Source organism: Solanum verrucosum, unplaced genomic scaffold (assembly GCF_900185275.1).
Source record: "Solanum verrucosum unplaced genomic scaffold, falcon-dt-bn FXZP01000060.1, whole genome shotgun sequence".
In the NCBI taxonomy this organism is placed as follows: domain Eukaryota; kingdom Viridiplantae; phylum Streptophyta; class Magnoliopsida; order Solanales; family Solanaceae; genus Solanum; species Solanum verrucosum.
In genome coordinates this window covers 460265-479145 of record NW_026020129.1, presented here as the reverse complement: position 1 = coordinate 479145, position 18881 = coordinate 460265, and the positions used below count along the sequence as shown (strand labels likewise).

Genomic DNA, 18881 nt, shown 5'->3' with positions numbered 1-18881 from the left:
TTGCCCACTTCTGTAAATCATTTTAGGCTTCAGACCCACTTCCCTTCCTCATAAACCTATTGTATTTCATATGGAGTTATAGGCCCACTCGGATAATGCATCGGATAAAAAGGAGTCACTCGGCGGTTGACATTATTCGTAGAGAAAGTTCCATAAAAGGCTATAGTATAGGTGTATATTATGTACCTCAGTGATATTTTTATTATTTTCATTTGTATTGAATTCATAAGTATCTTGATTTATTCAGAACAACTTTGGGTATTCCCCACTATTAAGTTTTATCATGATTTAGCTTTCGTATTAGTTTAATTGTTATAGAAATATACAGTATGCTTATGATATGCCAGCTCAGGGTTAGCTTGGGGTCACTCGTGATCCTAGGTGTCATGTTTACGTCAAAGGGTAGCCTCAGAGCGTGAAAAACTTGGTATTAGAGCATTACGTTCAAGAGTCATAGGATATCTGCAAAACCACACTAAGTAGAGTCTTTTTCATGGGTGTGAAGTGCACCACATCTAATGAGAGGAAGGCTACAAAGTTATATAGGAAAACTTCACATTCTTGACATTTTTATCGTTCGTGGGTATGATCTACTTCTAACTCATCATTATGCATTTCAGATCATACCTCCTCGTAGAGCTAACGCAAGGAATGCTAACGCAATTCCTCCAGTCCCCGATCATGAGGTTTCAAATGCAAAGTTTCGGAATGCTATCCAGCTTTTGGCTAAGAGTATAGCTAACCAGAACAATCAGTAGGCCCAGTTCCTACCAATGCTAATCATGGATCAGTAACATCCAGGGTTTGAGATTTCATTTAGATGAGTCGGCCAGAGTTTCTAGGGTCGCTAGTTGTTGAGGACCCACATAATTTCATTGATGTGGTCAAAATGATTTTTGGAGTGATGCAAGTAACTAGGAATGATAGGGTAGAGTTGGCATCCTACCGGCTTAAGGATGTGGCTCACATTTGGTTCACTCAATGGAAAGAAAATAGGGGTATGGATGCGGCTCATATGACTTGGGAATGCTTTACTGGAGCTTTTCTGGACATGTTCTTCCCGAGAGAGTTGAGGGAGGCTAAGGCTCAGAAATTCATGAATTTGAGACAAGGTTCCATGTCAGTCCAAGAGTACAGACTTAAGTTCACCTAACTCTCTAGGTATGCTCCACATATGGTTGCTGATTCGAGGGCACATATGAGTAAGTTTTTGTATGGGGTATCCGACCTAGTTAAGACAGAGTACAGGAATGCTATGTTGCTAGAAAAAATAAATATCTTTAGGCTCATGACTCATGCTCAGCAGGTTGAGAGAGATAAGCTTAGAGAAATGGCTAAGGATAACAAGAAGGATAGGACATGTAACTATGAGTACTCTCAGCAGAAATTGGGTGGTGGAAGTCACTCTCAGTTTCATTAGAAATCTTCAGCCCCAACACCTTCAACACCTAGTGCTCCATCCCCCAAGTTTAGACATGGTCAAAAGGGTAGGGCATCAGGCTCTAAGTCTCATGGGAGTGCTTTAGGTAGCAAGACTTTCCCAACTTGTCCAAAGTGTGGTAAAAACCATCCAGGCGAGTGCAAGAATGGTGTTTTGGATGTGGTCAGTCTGGCCATAGGTTGAGGCATTGCCCTTCTACCAAACAGGGGCAAAAAGGTAACAACAGTGAGTCTCAGTCCACAGCTTTAGCAGCACCAGCAGGTCGCCCAACTCAACAGGGTGTTTTATCTGGTACAGGTGGCGGTCAGCGTCCGAACAAGTTATATGCTCTTCAGGCTCGCCAGGATCAAGAAGATTCTCCTGATGTGGTCACGGGTACATTACGAGTCTTTCAATTAGATGTTTATGTTTTGTCAGATCCAGAGGCTACTCTTTTCTTTGTAACTCCTTATATAGTAGCCAACTTTGGTGTCAGTCCAGAAACTCTCTTAGAACCCTTCTCAGTCTCTACTCCAGTTGGTGACCCAGTCATAGCTAGACGGGTATACAGAAATTATCCTGTCACAGTATCTCAAAAATTCACCTCAACACATCTTGTAGAGTTAGAAATGATAGACTTTAATATCATTCTAGGCATGGATTGGAAACATTCATGTTATGCCTCAATCGATTATAGAAGTAGGGTCGTTCGGTTTCAGTTTCCAAATAAGTCAGTCTTAGAATGGAAGGGTAGTAGCTCAGTGTTTATAGGTCAATTCATTTCTTACCTTAAGGCCAGAAAGATGATTTCCAAGGGGCATATCTATCATCTTGTTTGGGTTAAAGATTCAAACTCTGAAACCCCAACTCTTGAGTCAGTTCTAGTAGAAGCAGTGAAACAATGGCCCAGACTCATCTCTCCAACAGATATCAGAAGTTTCTTGGGTTTGGTTGGTTATTAAAGCAGATTTGTTGAAGGATTTTCATCCATAGCTTCACCATTGACTAACTTGACTCAGAAAAAGGTTAAGTTTCAGTGGTCAGATGAATGTGAGAAAAGCTTTGATAAATTGAAGACTAAGTTGACTACAACTTCGGTTTTGACTCTACCAGATGGGTCAAACGGTTATGTAATCTATTGTGATGCATCCAGGGTCGGTCTAGGTTATGTGTTGATGCAGCGAGGTAAGGTCATAGCTTATGCTTCTAGACAACTTAAGGTTCATGAGAAGAACTACCCAACTCATGACCTTGAGCTTACAACTATAGTATTTTCCCTAATGATTTGGAGACATTACTTATATGGTGTTCACGTAGATGTGTTCATAGATCATAAGAGCCACTCATATGTGTTCACCCAGATTGAGTTGAATCTTCATCAGATGAGATGGCTTGAATTCCTCAAGGACTATGATATGAGTGTGCTTTATCATCCCAGTAAGGCCAATGTAGTTGTTGATGATCTTAGCAGATTATCTATGGGTAGTGTAGCACATATTGAGGAAGAAAGGAAAGAATTAGCAAAAGATAGTCACCGGCTTGCTCACTTAGGAGTTGGTCTTACAGACTCGTCAGATGGTGGAGTAATAGTCTATAATAGATCTGAATCTTCATTGGTAGCGGAGGTTAAGGAAAAACAGGATAGTGATCCTATATTGCTTCATTTGAAAGGTGCAGTTCACAAGCATAAAGTAGAGGTTTTCTCCCAAGGGGAGATGGTGTGCTTCGTTATCAGGGTCGCTTATGTGTTCCTAAGGTGGGTGAGTTGAGGCAGGAGATCCTTACGGAGGCTCATAGTTCCAGGTATTTTATTCATCCAGGTGCCACCAAGATGTATCGTGATCTGCGGGAAGTCTTTTCGTGGAACGACATGAAAAGAGACATAGCAAAGTTTGTGGTTAAGTGTCCTAATTGCCAACAGGTTAAGGTAGAACACCAGAAACCAGGAGGTATTACTCAAGAAATTAACATTCCTACATGGAAGTGGGAAGTGATAAATATGGACTTCATTATAGGTTTACCTCATACTCACAGACAGCATGATTCTATTTGGGTAATAGTAGACAGAGTTACTAAGTCCGCTCACTTCTTGGTTGTCAAGACTACAGATTCGACGGAGGACTACGCCAAGCTTTACATTAATGAGATAGTCAGGTTGCATGAGGTTCCTTTGTCTATCATCTCAGATAGAGGTCCACAGTTTACCTCTCATTTTTGGAAATCATTTCAGAAAGGTCTTGGTACCTAGGTAAATCTCAGCATAACATTTCATCCACAGACGGATGGTTAGGCAGAGCGTACCATTCAGATCTGAGAGGACATGTTGAGAGCTTGCGTGATCGACTTCAAGGGTAGTTAAGATGATCACCTTCCTCGTATAGAGTTCGCCTACAACAACAGTTACCATTCTAGTATTCAGATGGCCCCTTATGAGGCATTATATAGTCGTAGGTGCAATCTTCAGTTGGTTGATTTGAAGTAGGTGAGGCAGAATTGATAGGGCCATATTCGGTGCATGAGGCTATGGAAAAAGTTTAGCTCATCAAAGATAGACTTAAGACAGCCTAGAGTCGTCAGAAGTCCTATGCAGACATAAGGAGAAGGGACCTATAATTTTAGGTCAGTGATTGGGTTTTCCTGAAGGTGTCACCTATGAAGGGGGTAGTCATGGAAGCTCAGTCCAAGATATGTAGGTCCTTACAAGATTCAAAAAAGGGTTGGAAATGTGGCATATGAATTAGAGTTGCCAGCAGAGCTAGCAGCAGTTCACCCAGTCTTTCACATTTTCTTGTTGAAAAAGTGTATGGGTGATCCAACATCAAAGTGCCATTAGAGAGTGTGGCTATGAAGGACAGTCTCACCTATGAAGATGTAACGACCCGTAAAGTTATTTTTGGAAAATTTTACAAAATTATCAATTTACCCCTCCCGATAATTATCCCGAGTCATTTTTTTCAATCAGTCAGTGAAGTTGGTTTGGAAATTTTGAATTATTCAATAACTATGGTTATTTAATTAACGGATATTATTAAATAATTAATTATTTATAGTTGGTGATTAATGGGCCAAGTCTATATTTTATTTAATATTCTTACCACTTGGCCATGTATTAAGAAAATAAATTAAAGAAATAAGGGTGAATACATTGTCATACGAAAACCTTTGCGGCTTAACTCGTGGCTCTCACACCGTTGATAGAACTGACAGAATCGTTGCAGGTAAGACTTAATTAAGTCATGATCTTGTTTCTTTTTATATCGATTGTTGGGTGTGTGTTGTTAATTATTATTTTATGAGTTTAAAGTATTGGTTTCAAATCAAAGGTAAATTAATGTTATTTTGTGGCAGAATTATCAAAGCAAATTGAATGCTAGTTGTATGGTAATAATAAGCAATTATTAGGCAATGATGATTAGAGTCTATGACAAGACAACTGACATATAGGTTAGCTACTGCGTATGTTGTTCATTCTTGTTCGTGGCTGACCAAAACACAATTCCTTTTGAATTGGTTCTCTGTTAGAAATTTCTCGTATTGTATCATATTATAATTCAAATTTTGGAATATTAATATAGGTAATTAAATATTAGATATAGGGTGTGTTTGGTATGGAGGAAAATGTTTTCCGGAAAATGTTTTCCTATTTTCTTTTGTTTGGTTGCAACAAAATGTTGGGAAAACATTTTCCTAAAGGACTTGTTTTCCTAAAATCAGCGGAAAACGACTTCCGTAACAAATCTGCGGAAATCATTTTCCGGAAAAGAAGTCGACGCGCAACACAAGCGAATTTCACCCCAGCCCACGCCCTTGCCCACCCTCAAACGTAGTGAAGGAGCGTTGTTTCTCCATTATTTCTCTAGCTTGTTCCTCTCCGAATTTAGGGTTTCCATTGTTGATCTTCTCATTCATATTCCTGTAAGAATTTCGAAGGTATGCTTTCAATAATTCTTCAAAATATTCATCTTTCACTTGCTTTTCTGCTGAAATACTTGCTCATGTGCTTGAATTTGACTTTACTTGGTGAATTTATGCATTGGATTCGACATTTTTTGGTAAATCTATGAATTGTGGCCTTTTGCTTTCGATTATTTCATATTTTTCTGGGATTTGGCCCAAGTATGTTTGGCTGTGTGTGTAATGTTATCTGTTCATTCTTTGATAGTTGAGCCGGAGATATGTAGATCTGAAATAGGATTTTAGATTCTAGTTTGTGGATTCTAAGGGAAAGTTGAAAAGAGTTATTGGGTAATTTGGAGGAAAGACATTTTAATTCTCTGCTGGTTTTGGTATTGATTTCCTCAAAATTGATCAGCCGTTACTATATGCCTTGGCAGATTTTCTTATTATGTTCTTTTCTTTGTTATATCATAAATGCAATTACATTATACTGGTCGTTGGAACAGATGGATATGACAAACAAAGATGAAGATGATGCAATAGTTGGAGCTGTAGCTACATCTGTTTTAGCTTTCGGAGTTGCAATTAATGTAGCCTATAATAATCAAAGTAGCATTCCTAGAGAACCTTATACGAATAAAGATCAAGAAAGGGAATTTTACATGAATAGTATTTTGAATGGAAGTGATGTTCATTGTATAGGACAGATAAGGATGAGCAAGCATGTGTTTTATGAACTATGCAATGCTCTTAGAAGAAATAATTTGTTGTGTTCAACCAAAAACATGTCTATTCAAGAACAAGTATTAATATTCTTAGAGATCGTTGGTTTTAATGAACGATTTCGCAAGATTGGATCACACTTCTATAGGTCAATCGAATCTATTCATCGATGCTTTCACACGGTACTTCAAGCAGTTTTGAAGCTCTACCCTATCCTTATAAAACCATCAGATGGTACTATTCAACCGGAGATAAGGAACAACTATCGATATTATCCATGGTTTGCTGTAAGTGACATACTAAAATTTCAAAATTTAAATCATTTTATGAAAATAGTACATAGTATTAACTTAGCTGTATATAGAACTGTGTAGGAGCAATAGATGGCACACATGTGCTTGCATCTGTTCCTATTGAACAACAAAGTAGATTTCGTGGTCGAAAAGGCACAACAACACAAAATGTATTGGCTGCCATCAACTTTAATTTGAAGTTCACGTATGTACTAGCTGGTTGGGAAGGATCTGCTCATGACTCTCGCATATTAAATGATGCATTAGAGAGACCACATGGGTTTCAAATCCCCCAAGGTATCTTATTCAATCTAAAATAGTTTATCGAAAAAAGTAGGTGAACAATGTATATTAATTAACTATATTATGACTTTGTAGATAAATTTTATCTTGGAGATGCGGGATATGGACTTCGTAAGGGATTCATTCCTCCTTATCACGGAGTACGCTATCACTTACAAGAGTATAGTGATCGTCCTCCCCAAAATGAAAAAGAATTATTCAATCTTCGGCATGCATCATTGAGATCCTCAGTTGAACATGCCTTTGCTATTCTCAAGCGACGATTCCGTGTGATTGATAATGAACCCTTTTGGGACTTTAAAACTCAAGTGGATGTGGTATTAGCGTCATGCATTTTACATAATCACATAATTGATTTGGAGCCTAACGACATGATAATTCAAGAAGTAGATGTGGAACCGCTAGTTCAACCTCAAAATGCTCAAATTACTCAAAGCTCTCAAGGGAGTCAAAGCTATCAAACCCAAAGAGAGAGACGTGAAGAAGCTAGAGAATGCCATTAATGAACAATTAGGAATGGACTGTTCTCCTAAGCATGTGGAGAATCATCTTAAAACGCTAAGAAGCACATGGAATACAGTGCAAACTCTACTAAACAAAAGTGGTCTTGGATGGGATGACAACTTGAAGATGATTACTGCCAGTCCCAGAGTGTATGCAATGCATATTCAGGTAAGGTTGCTGTAATCAGTATTTACGTCGTTTATGCAACTCTATGAATATTCAAGATATGCATGAAATATCTTAGATATTAATTTTGACTTGAACTCTGTTTATGTTTGTTTGTGAGAAATTAAAGAGTTGAGGCTTTAGTTTTATAGGAAAAGAAGAAGAGAGAGAGGGTGGTTTAATGGTTAGCAGATTAGGCTTTAGTTCTGTATTTCTCCATTTCATGAAGTTTATGTTATAATTGTGTCACATGTTGACGTCTCTTGTTTAATACCATATTTTTGTCATTTATATTGTAGGCGCATCCTAGTCATGATAAGTTCATCAACAAGAAGATTGATATGTTTGAAGAAATGTCTCTTGTCTGTGGGAATGATCGAGCTAGAGGTGATTGTGCTAAGTCATTTGAAGATATAGGCTTGGATTGTAGTTCGGAGAAAGGTAATGAAGATGAGATTGAAGGACCATCTAAGGAGAATGGAGTGCAAGATGTGAGTGAAACTTCTCAAGTCAAGTCAAGTCGTAAAAGAAATCGTCCTTCTGATGTGCAAGATGTGGTCGGTGATATTTCAACAAAACTTGGAGAAGTGGCAGCGGCAATAAGTAAGATAGCTGATAGCCGATTAGATTTGACAAGGTTGTATGAAGAAGTTATGGCAATTGAAGGTTATGGGGAAGAGTTCTTAGGGGATGCTTTTGACTATTTGGTACAAAGTGATACTTTAGCTAAGGGATTCATGGCTAAAAATCAAAATCTCCGTAAGGTGTGGTTGGAAAGGTTCAAGCGACAACATAAATAGAATATAGAAGTGAATCGGAAGAACATAACTATATAGAGTACTACTATTAGAGGACTTGATATCTTTTTGCTTGAATTTGATTTGTGTGCTTGAGGCAGAGTTGTTTTACATGTTTACAAATTGTTAGTTTGTTGATTTAATGGTGTTATTGAACTAAGTATTCATAATTATATTATTATGATATGATATGTTTGTACAACTTACTGTTTGTACTATGCACAGTTGAAATATGTGTGTGGTGTACAGAGATGAGCAACTGTGCACAATAATGTGAAAAACCTCAAGTCTCAACTGTATAGTGTTTTCCGGAAAAAATTCCTTACTCACCAACCAAACACTAGAAATTGTTTTCCGGAAAATGTTTTCCACTCACTAACCAAACATAAGAAAACAAGTTAAAAATCAACTTGTTTTCCAAGAAAATATTTTCCAGGAAAACATTTTCCATGGAAAACATTTTCCTTCATACCAAACACACCCATAGGGTATATGAATATCATTAGATTTATGGTATTGGATAAATTGGGATTTGACCCTAAGTTTGAAACTTAGGAACTTGATTATAAATTTGGGTGAGTTTTTGAGGCTAGGCTAAACCTATAGTAATATGGGTGTTATTAGTTTTGAAATCTTATGTGGTCATTTATTTGAATAGATTGATTTGAGTTGGAAGTTCAACGAAAAGGGAAGGCTCAAGTTCCGGAGTGAATTCTTAATTGATTGAGGCAAGTGGATTTCTAAACCCTTGTTAAGTGCATAGAGTCGTGTATTTCCTTGTGGTATGTGTTGGTGAGTAATGGAAATTGGTGATGGGTTGACTTGTCCATGTTGAATAGTTCTAATGATGGAAAAAGGGTAATAAAAAGGTAATGTGATTAATTGTTGGTGCGTGATGTTTGAGAATGATTTGAAAGGCTTATTGCTTAATTGTTGATGTTGTATCACAGTTGTATTGTTGTGAATTGTGCATTGTTATGATTGGTTCTGAGACATGGTTGTGATAAGTGTTATGTGATAAGAGGATGTACTATTTCAAGGGACGTATCGCGCGCCGCAATGGATACTATATATCGAGGGACATATCACGCGTTGCGATGCATACTATATATCGAGGGTCGTATCGCACGCCGCGATGGATGCATGGACAGATATGTCCCCCATGCATCCCGGACTGAGAGACAGCGGATGTGTATCGTTAGGTTAGACATGCATCACTATACTTGACATTGCATTTTATTGTATTGCACATTTTTATCATTAGTGAACTTGATCTTATGTGTTGTTGATATTGTGAGTGCCTTTCTGTGGAACTTGTGATTGATGAATATTGAGCCTATTGTTAAGAATATGAAATTGTTAGAGTGTTGTTGTACATGTTGAGTACTGTGCTTTGTAAATTGTGAGTTGTTAGGTTGGGATGATTTTATGCAGGTCGTAGTTGTGGAGATTCGGTTGGTGTGTAAAGAGTACCCGCATTCTATTCCCTTTACCTGTGTTTAAAAGTCTACTTGCTGAGTACCGTGCGATTTGGTACTCACCCCTTGCTTTTACAATTTTTTTTGTATGTTACGAGCCTGGATTTTGTGATACTTTCCATTCTCTTATTTTCCGAGGCTTCTTGGAGATTTTTGAGGTAGTTGTTTGTCATCTCAGCAGACCTTCTTACTCCTATTTATGATCTTGTTCTATTCTGGAAACAAGGTCATTTGAGATGTATGTTTTTCTTTTGTATCAATTGTAATATTTAGAGGCTTGTACACGTGACAACTAGATTTTGGGGGTATAATTTAAGTTGATTATGAAATTTCCGCATTTTATTATAATGGTTGAGTTTTAGGCTGACTTGTCTTGGTGGGATAAGACGAGTGTCATCACGTCCATTTTTGGGTCGTGACAGAAGAGGAGCCAATTGATAATCTTGATCGTCAGGTTCGTAGGTTGAGAAATAAAGAAGTTACGTCAGTGAAGGTTTTGTGGAGGAGTCAGACCGTAGAGGGAGCTACTTGGGAAGCAGAAGCAGCCATGAAGGCCAAGTATCCTCATCTCTTTCCTTCCGATTCCGTTTCAGCTTCAGGTAATAGTTCCTCTCCGGTCTCTCAGTTTACCCTTGTGTAAAATATCAGTCTCAACATCATGTTCCCTCAGTTATACTTGCATTTTCAGCGTATTTGCATGTTCTTGGAACTCAGTTCAGTCAAAAATCAGGTTCTAGTACTTAGTGGTAGGGATTACAGCTCATTCCCTCCATACTCAGTTAGTTTAGGCTTTACTCGAGGATGAATGTTCCCAAGGGAGAGATATTGTAACACCTCAGAAATCAGACTTAGACTGTGCAGCAGAAAACACCAGAAATAGTGATTCACGACAGGGTTCAGGGACCGTGAAAGGGACCACGGTCCGTCGACCTGTCCGTGGTTCACACCCTCCCAGCAGTGGTGGACCACGGAGCCCTCCGCAGGCGGTGGACCACCTCACAAGCCGTGGGAAGGCTCGTGGGAGCCTGGGAGAACCCACCAGGACCAGACGTCAGACCACGGAGCCCTTCACGGGCTGTGGTCTTAATGACGGGCCGTGGTGGCGTCCGTCGTCTTGAGCCACCAGACCCCAACCTAAGTGAAGAACCACAGTGACCTTCACAGTCCGTGGTCCTTCACACGAGCCATGGTAGGGCTCGTGGACATAACCCCAGAAACCACGACCCACACGATGGACTATGGTCTTTGTGGCGGTCCGTAGTTGCATCCGTGGTCGGCCCCTGTCAAGTTTTTAGTAAGGTCACTTTGGTCTTTTCCCATATGCGTTGGACACCTAAACTACGTCGTTTAACCCCTAAACTATGTAGTTTTGGTCAGTTTTAGCCAAGAACCTACCTTAATCAATCATTCACCAAAAAAATCATCTATCTTAGAGCAAATCAAGAGAGAAAAGTCGAGTAGCCCTTCCAAGAACGTAACAAGTTTTCTTCAGTTCCAATCCCGATGTCGAAATATTTCTCTGTAAAATTCGTCACCAGGTATGTGAAATTTCACAAATGGGTTCCTTTCATCTAGTAGGTCCTTAGAATTCAGTCAATTTCTTGATTCTTTATATCATGTTTAGACCTAGGGTTTCTAGAACCTTAGATAAATTGTTGTGATTTAGCTGTTATGGTATTCTTATTCATATTATCATGTTTTCGTGACATTGTGCTTAGTTCCTTGCATGAAACTGAGAACCCTAGTTGTGTAAATTCATCTAGTTAATGAACTACACTAGCTAGGTCAGATAAACAAATATACATGCCTCAGATTTCGAATGTTTCATTGTCAATTATAAATGTTGCATTCTCAATTAGCATGTCAGAATATTGAGCTATGCAGTATAATTCAGTTATGATATATTGTTCACATTTCTAGTTGGGAGTAGGCTTAGATCAAGTGGACTAGGATTCAGCGTACCCGTATAGTCCAAGAACTACGTGTCCCGTAGGTTTATAAGTCCCCTCTGTGGGCATTACATTTAGTGATCACGTCAGTCATGCCTCTATACCCTTGGCAAAGTATATTGGGTCCTCTCGATGGGGAGTATACATCGAACGAACTCCATGCTTAGCTCACGTGGGTAGGTTTTCAGTATTTTCCAGCATGTTCAGATTATATCATTGTTCAGTATGTTGTTCAATTTATATGTTGTTCAGCTTTATCCTATCCTGCATGCTCAATACATTCCAAGTATTGACGCATACTCTGCGCTACAGCTTTTCATGATGTAGGTTTAGGTACTCAGCATCCAGATCACGCATAGATCGGCTCCCAATCTCCAGTTCAACAGCTTCAGTGGTGAGTCCTCATATTTCGAGTACAATAGACATATTTCTATATTTAGTCTTTTCATTTCAGTTTTCAATATTTGCTAGAGTTAGCTGGGGGCATGTCCTAGTAGCTTTAGTCAGCAAAGGCTTCTCTTCAGACATAGTTTAGTTTAAGCTTTAGAATGGAGTTTAACCTTTCATTTGTATTAAACTCATAAGTATCTTGATTTATTCAGAACAGCTTTGGGTATTCCCCACTATTAAGTTTTATCATGATTTAGCCTCTGCATCAGTTTAATTGTTATAGAAATATTTTGTCTGCTTATGATATGCCAGCTCAGGGTTAACTTGGGGTCACTCGTGATCCTAGGTCCCGTGTTTACATTAAGGGGGTAGCCTCGGAGAGTGACAATTATTTTTATAAAAATTCAATGATTGAATATGGAATCAACACAATCTTATTTTCTACAATGTAAGATGAAGATTAAAACATAGAAAATTGAGTATGATGTTTCATGATACATTTAAGATCCTATGATTTTATCAATTAAGACGTAAGAAATTAAAGGAGGTAAAAACAAATATGATGCATCATGATACATTTAAGATCCTATATTTCTATCAAGAGGTAAGAAATTAACTTTTTTGTTACCTTAGCTCAGCTGGTCATTAAATGGAGAAAATATAATGTATAAGTGACTATTCAATTGAAAATAGATTCTTAAAGTTTTCTGAGAGTCTTTTAGCCTTTAAGAGATTCTTATGCCAATAGAAGATAGAGAGAACTTATAGTATCTTTTATTTTTCATTTACTTTATATGATGGCATGAGATAAATTCAAATGGATAAACATGGTCAGTGAACATTCATATAGTCTGTGTCAGGTGAATATTTTTGTAGCATACATGAAGGAGTAGTTGGAGCTGTCGCAGAGAGGGTGTCAATTGCCTATGCCAGAACTGTTGTGGGGAGGGATAATGAACTCTTTCTTGGAGAATTGAGAATGACATATACTGACATGCTCCAAGCAATAAAGCTTTCATTTAAGTTAATCTTACCTCAATGTCACTAAATTTTATTGTATAGTAACTATTGGGTCGTATTTTTGTCTTCTTTAGACAAAGGTGGTTGTAGATGGGTCTTCTTTAGATAGAGGTGGTAGGGCTCAAGGACTCGAGGAAATCGATCTACACCTCAAATGCAACATTCTATCACATGCATGTCGCAAGCTTATGAACTTAAGCTCAACACATTAAGTAGAGACATTGCTAAACCCATTCAGCGGCTCATGTACTATACAAAATTATTGATATAATCTCTAGACTCATATTTGTAATCTTTTTTTTTCACCCGACCCATATTTGTAATCAACAAAGCAATGTCTCGTATTATCTGAAATTCTCTTATTTGTCTTCTGTATCATCTTTGATCACACACTATAAATGTCTAAGTAGTCAATTGAAAACACAAGGAGTTTGGCTTTGGTACCTTGTTAAGTAATTGGACAAAGAACTAAGTTTTCCTTGTTGAAATACACAATTAAGTTGACAATGTGTTCCAAATAAGCTGACAACGTTACCCTGGTGATCTGGTTCTTGTGGTAGCGTTTTGTTGCTTCTTTTGAATAGAATCTAAGATACATATCAAAATGTCATAGCATTTTACCACTAATGCAACCTTCCTCGCAACTTCAGTGTCCAAATCCAATAATTCTTGAGCTAGCGTTAGAATATTTGATTGTTTTACTGTGAGTAATGTTTAAGGGGTAAAACATTACCCACAGTAACATTTTAGGTCAGTAATTTGTGAGATTTGATTCTAAATTTGCAGAATTCAATGGCCCCTGGATTCAAAGGCATATATGCAAGACATATTTTGGTGTATGTTAGTTTTGTTCAGAAATAGATTGGTATATAGTGTATGTTTTTGTTTTATCTAATTTTGAAACTTCTGTTAAATACTTGTAAGTTTATAAGCTATTCTCTTATAGAATTTTCAAATACATTTTTTTTAAAATCATTAAAAAATAATTATTCATTTTTAACTCCCTCCCTGAGAATTTTCTATTTTTTTTCCTTTATTGATTTGAACTTGCAACCTTATTAATGGAGTTAGAAAGCTCAATTCTTCAAGTAAATATTTTTGTCTAATTTGGTGTTAATACGAGCATTTGAACATAGAATATTTTAATGTTAATTAGCGTAACTTAAACAAGTTATAAGTTTTTGTTGAATATTATAAAAATTTATATTTTGTATCGATGCTTTGATGTGTAAAGTGATGCGGGAGAAGGGGTACAAAAAGTTAGGTTTAATGGAACTTCACAATTTGGTGGGTCGGGTTTTAATACTTGGGTTAGGTAGAATATTAAATAGAGAATAGATTTTTAATACTAATAAAAATATATACACGTATGTGTTTTGTATGTGTCATGTAGGATAATAATATAAAAGTGGGACATAATATTTAATTGTGTATGAACAAATATGTACCTAAAGTTGGATGATAAGAGCGAATATATCAAAAAAATATAACTAAGGATAAATATAACATTTTTCTAAGAGTGAGGCAAGACCCTTTTTCATTTATCCAATTTTGTATAAAATGTTGCTCTACGGGACCTTGGCATTAAGTTGGTGAACATATTTTCCTGTTCTTCTTAAAATTGATTAGTGCCTACGGTTAACTACTTACAAGTTACACCTAAGAATAATAGATATTTGATTTAATTGTTAATGGGTTCAAAACTTTGGGAAAATGTTGTCAAATATTCAATTTTTTCGTTCATTTTTTTAAATTGAAACAATGTCAGTCCATCCATACCTGTAATATGCTGAAAATGGGATCAACTTGCAATTATTATCCGTTCGTCACTTAATTTTAGGGAAAAAGCCTTTTAAAGGTGTTTTAAAAAAAACATTTTATTTAAAACAGAGTTGAATAAAAGTTCAAATAATTTATTAGTGAAGGAATTAAATATCTTTAAAAAGCAAAAAAAAAAAAAAAAAAGGCTAATTTTGAATTTACACTTAAATTTATTTTGAACATTTGCTTTTAAATGAGTAGAGTTCTACTATCATCCAGTCATTCTTCTTATTTCAAAATGAAATTTGAACCGTCTTAATTTCAAATACACTCTAACTTATAATATTTACTCGAGTAGAGATATTGAACTAAACGACTAGTCTAATTTCTAAAGGTGTAGTTAAATTTAATAACTCTAAATGCGTATAAGAGATCTTAAAGTAATTCACACAACCTTAAACCATCGTAAAGTTTTTTAATAACTATGAAAGAATATAAAGAATTCAAGTTATTCTCGAAAATTTTAGAAAGAAATTTGATAATTAACGTAAATTCTTGTGATGATTCATCTATGTTAGATATAAAAAATAAAATAAAAAATGAAACGGAATAATAACACAAAAAATCAAATTCAAATTTGCTTAAATCTAAGAAAAGTACACTATTTGGGCCCAACTAATCTATTTGTTTGAAAGTTGGACCCACTTTCTTCAATTTTAGGCCCATTTTTCTCTGTTTGGTTGATCGAGAAAATGGGCCTAACTACTGATGGGCTTCACTTTATATGGTGCCTCGGCCCAAATATAGAGGCTGACTCAAAAAGAAGGCATGTAAGTTGAGCCTCAAGCTATCAATAAGTGCCTCAGCCCAGTGGGAAAATGGCCCAAATATTGTTTCATTTATTTGTATTTCGCAGGAAATGTTACACAATTTTTGCCATTTGATTTGGACCCACACATTTTTTAAAAAAAAGCGGAAGATTTAATTTTAGTGAAAATCACACCATATACACATTTAAGGGACAATATTACGAGTTTTAAACACTCTTAAAAAATTCTTCTTTATAACAGTTTATTTACGGGTTATAACATAATACTTAAATTTAACTTTATTTAAAAATCAATTACAATTTAATTTAAAAAATGATTAATCTCTTTATATTTTTATATTATTAATTATTAATAGTTAATTAATTTAATTGCAGCTCCTTTTTTAAAATCAAAATTATCAGTTACACGAATTTAGGGATTTACATTGATTAGACTTTCTTATTTACCGTTACACTCCAAATATCCCATACGCCAATCACAGTCCCCCCCCCCCCCCGGCACCCACGCCTATTAGTTTCTACACGCCACCACCCCATTACCCCATATTCACAATTTTCACTCTCATCTTCCTCACCACTCCACTACACCATATTCACAAACGTCCATCCAATCTTTCTCACAACCCCAATACCCTAACTTCACAATCGTTCCTCTCATTACGTTTCTTATCATTATCATGTCTAAGAAACACATTGAAACGCCTCGAAAGAGTGCCAGATTGGTTAAAGGAACTTCTATTGATGAAGTTCATGTTCCAACTTTAAATATATTAACTCAACCCCCCCCCCCCCCTCCGTCTAAAATTGCTGAAATTCTGGCGACGGGTGATTCATCTCAGTTGAAAGATTAAAAAGAGAAAAATAATGAAGCAAAGAAAAGGGGGACTCTGGCAAATCAAAAGGGGAAGAAGAGGAAGGGGAAAATTGTTGAAACCCCTTCTGAATCTGATTCTGATTTTGTTAGTGAAATAAAAAAGAAAAAAACAAAAAAAACAACAAATGTAGAAGTTGCTCAATCTTCAAAACCATCAACAAGAAGTACAACAAAAAAGAAGGAATCAGAAATACCAACATCCAAAAAACACAAAAAAGTTGTTAGGGTAAGTACTTTATTTAATTTATTTCCACATTAGTCAAAATAGTGATTTTTTTATATCACATTATGCTTATTGTTGTTTTCGAAACATTTGCTTGTGTGAAAATTGTTCGAACTATGAATAAAATGTGTATGGATCTGAGGTTAATGTTTGATTGTTGGATTTTGTATGTATTTTGATACAATATTGGTATGCGAATGGTATGAATTGTGTATTAACATTGGTGAGATTGTCTCTTAATTTCGTATATGGTATGAATTATTAAATTGATGTGAATAAAATTGTATGAATTGTTTAATTACTCTGTTTTGTATAAATTTAGAATAATATTGATATGAAATTGAAAATTTTCCTATTAAGAAGGATTATTTTTCAATTTATCCATTAATGTATTAAAATTGTTAATTATTGTTAGCATATTTTGATAAATTTATGAAAATAGATTGATGAATGCAATAGTGCACATGAAGCTGGTATGATGTTTGAATAAAATTGGTGTGCATTTTTTTTATAAATATGGCATAAGGCAGTACTAAAATTTATGTATATGCATGTGTATGAAACATGAATAATATTTGTATGAACATACTTTTATATTTATTTTTTTTATCAATGTTTACATGATTTTGATTTATTTTTTATTTAATTTATATGATATAATTTAATTATAACTATTTTTAAACTATAGTTACTACTGGAATGAAATTTGAATAATATTTATATGAAGTGTGTTTTAATTTAGTATAAACAATTTTATTGTATAGGCAAGGAAGATATACACACACTAGGCTTCATGTACAAACATGAATGTTTTTGATGATCTATTGAATTTCCTCGGGTAAGAGAGTTTTCAACAATTTCTCGAACAAACACCTTTTGGTGTATTTTATCACATACACCACATAAAGATTCAATGTCAACTATTGTGACATTTGATGATTCTTGAATCTGAAAATGTCAAAGACGACATGTTTGTTGTGAAAATAAACGGTACAGAATTACGTTTTGAAATCAAGAAATTTGCAGCGATAACTGGTCTTAAATGTGGACTTCTTACTGATTTTTTTCAGATCCGTATATTCTCAATAGACTTATCCTAAAATATTTTGGGGATATGACCAAAGTCCCTAAGTTAGACTTCTTCAATAAGTTTAAACATGCTAACTTTTTTTAGACTGAAGACCGCTTAAAAATTGGCATTCTGTATTTCATTACTTCATTTTTGACTGGTTCGGAGGCCTAAAAAACAACAATTCCTAAATTGTATTTTGATTTGGATGAGTCCGGTCAATATGTCAACTTCCCATGGGGCAATGAATGTTTTAGATTAACTCTTAAAGCTTACAGTCGTAGGTTGGGAAAAAATCCTACGTCATTCGAATTCAGTCAATTCCATATAGCGTTGCAGGTTTGGTTTTATGAGTGTTGTCATCCTTTTGACAACACAGTTGTTATCCGTGTTTCAAATGTCACACCGCGTATTCTCAACTGGAAGACATCGAATGAGAGTATTTTTTTCGATGACTTAAAGAATATGATTTTCAGAACACATGGCAACCAGGTTATCTTTTAGTTATTGTCCTTTACTAATTATAAGTTATTACATTTTTTTTTATAAAATTTACTTCTCACATCTTATTTTGTTTATCACAGCATAAATCCAGAAACATAGTGCTTACTGACGAAGAGATAAATGCCATTGATCAGATCATTTGCATCAATCTTCTAGTCACCATGAGACAGATTGACAAGCACATAACCGACATGAAAGCATATGTCGATAATTCGACAAAGTTGATAATTGAGGAGATTAGGTCTTCAAGAGGTCAACCAACACAAGCAGCACACCAACATGTATTAAATGGTATTAAAGGGTTTTACAAGTTAAAAAACTGAAACAATTAGTGTATCATGGTATGAAGTGTGTAGGTGCAAGTAATTATGAAATGTACAAATTTGAACTGAAGTTAGTATTATTTTGGTATGAAATTTGTATGACCAAATTTTATGCATGATTTTTCAATTTATGTCTATTTAATATTGGTATTAAATTGGTATGACCAAATGTTTATTCAGTATCTGTCTGTTTAATATTTTCCAGTTTTGTCTGTTTAATATTGGTATTAAATTGGTATGATTTTTTAGTTTTGTCAGTGGTGTTATAAAAATTCTATTAACTTTCTGTATTAATAATGTATTAAATGTTATTGTTCAATTTTTTATGTTGGTTCAATTTTGATATTAATACAGTATTA

The 18881-nt window shown here is 35.6% G+C and overlaps 1 protein-coding gene across 1 annotated transcript; it reads left to right on the top strand.

Annotated features, from left to right (window-relative positions):
* Positions 1–5539: 5539 nt before the first annotated feature.
* On the top strand, positions 5540–8123 carry LOC125826253 (uncharacterized). The gene is made up of 5 exons (XM_049505571.1): positions 5540–6327; positions 6405–6630; positions 6712–6953; positions 7042–7308; positions 7605–8123. The coding sequence occupies exons 1-5, from the start codon at positions 5743–5745 to the stop codon at positions 8103–8105; spliced, it is 1821 nt and encodes a 606-aa protein (XP_049361528.1). The 5' UTR covers positions 5540–5742; the 3' UTR covers positions 8106–8123.
* The last annotated feature ends 10758 nt before the right edge of the window (positions 8124–18881 follow it).

Excerpts from the sequence above, each read along its gene's own strand:
- LOC125826253 (XM_049505571.1), top strand. The coding sequence starts at position 5,743 with ATGCCTTGGCAGATTTTCTTATTATGTTCTTTTCTTTGTTATATCATA. Across the intron at positions 6,328-6,404 it reads GATATTATCCATGGTTTGCT|AACTGTGTAGGAGCAATAGA; the intron begins GTAAGTGACATA and ends AGCTGTATATAG. Across the intron at positions 6,631-6,711 it reads TGGGTTTCAAATCCCCCAAG|ATAAATTTTATCTTGGAGAT; the intron begins GTATCTTATTCA and ends ATGACTTTGTAG.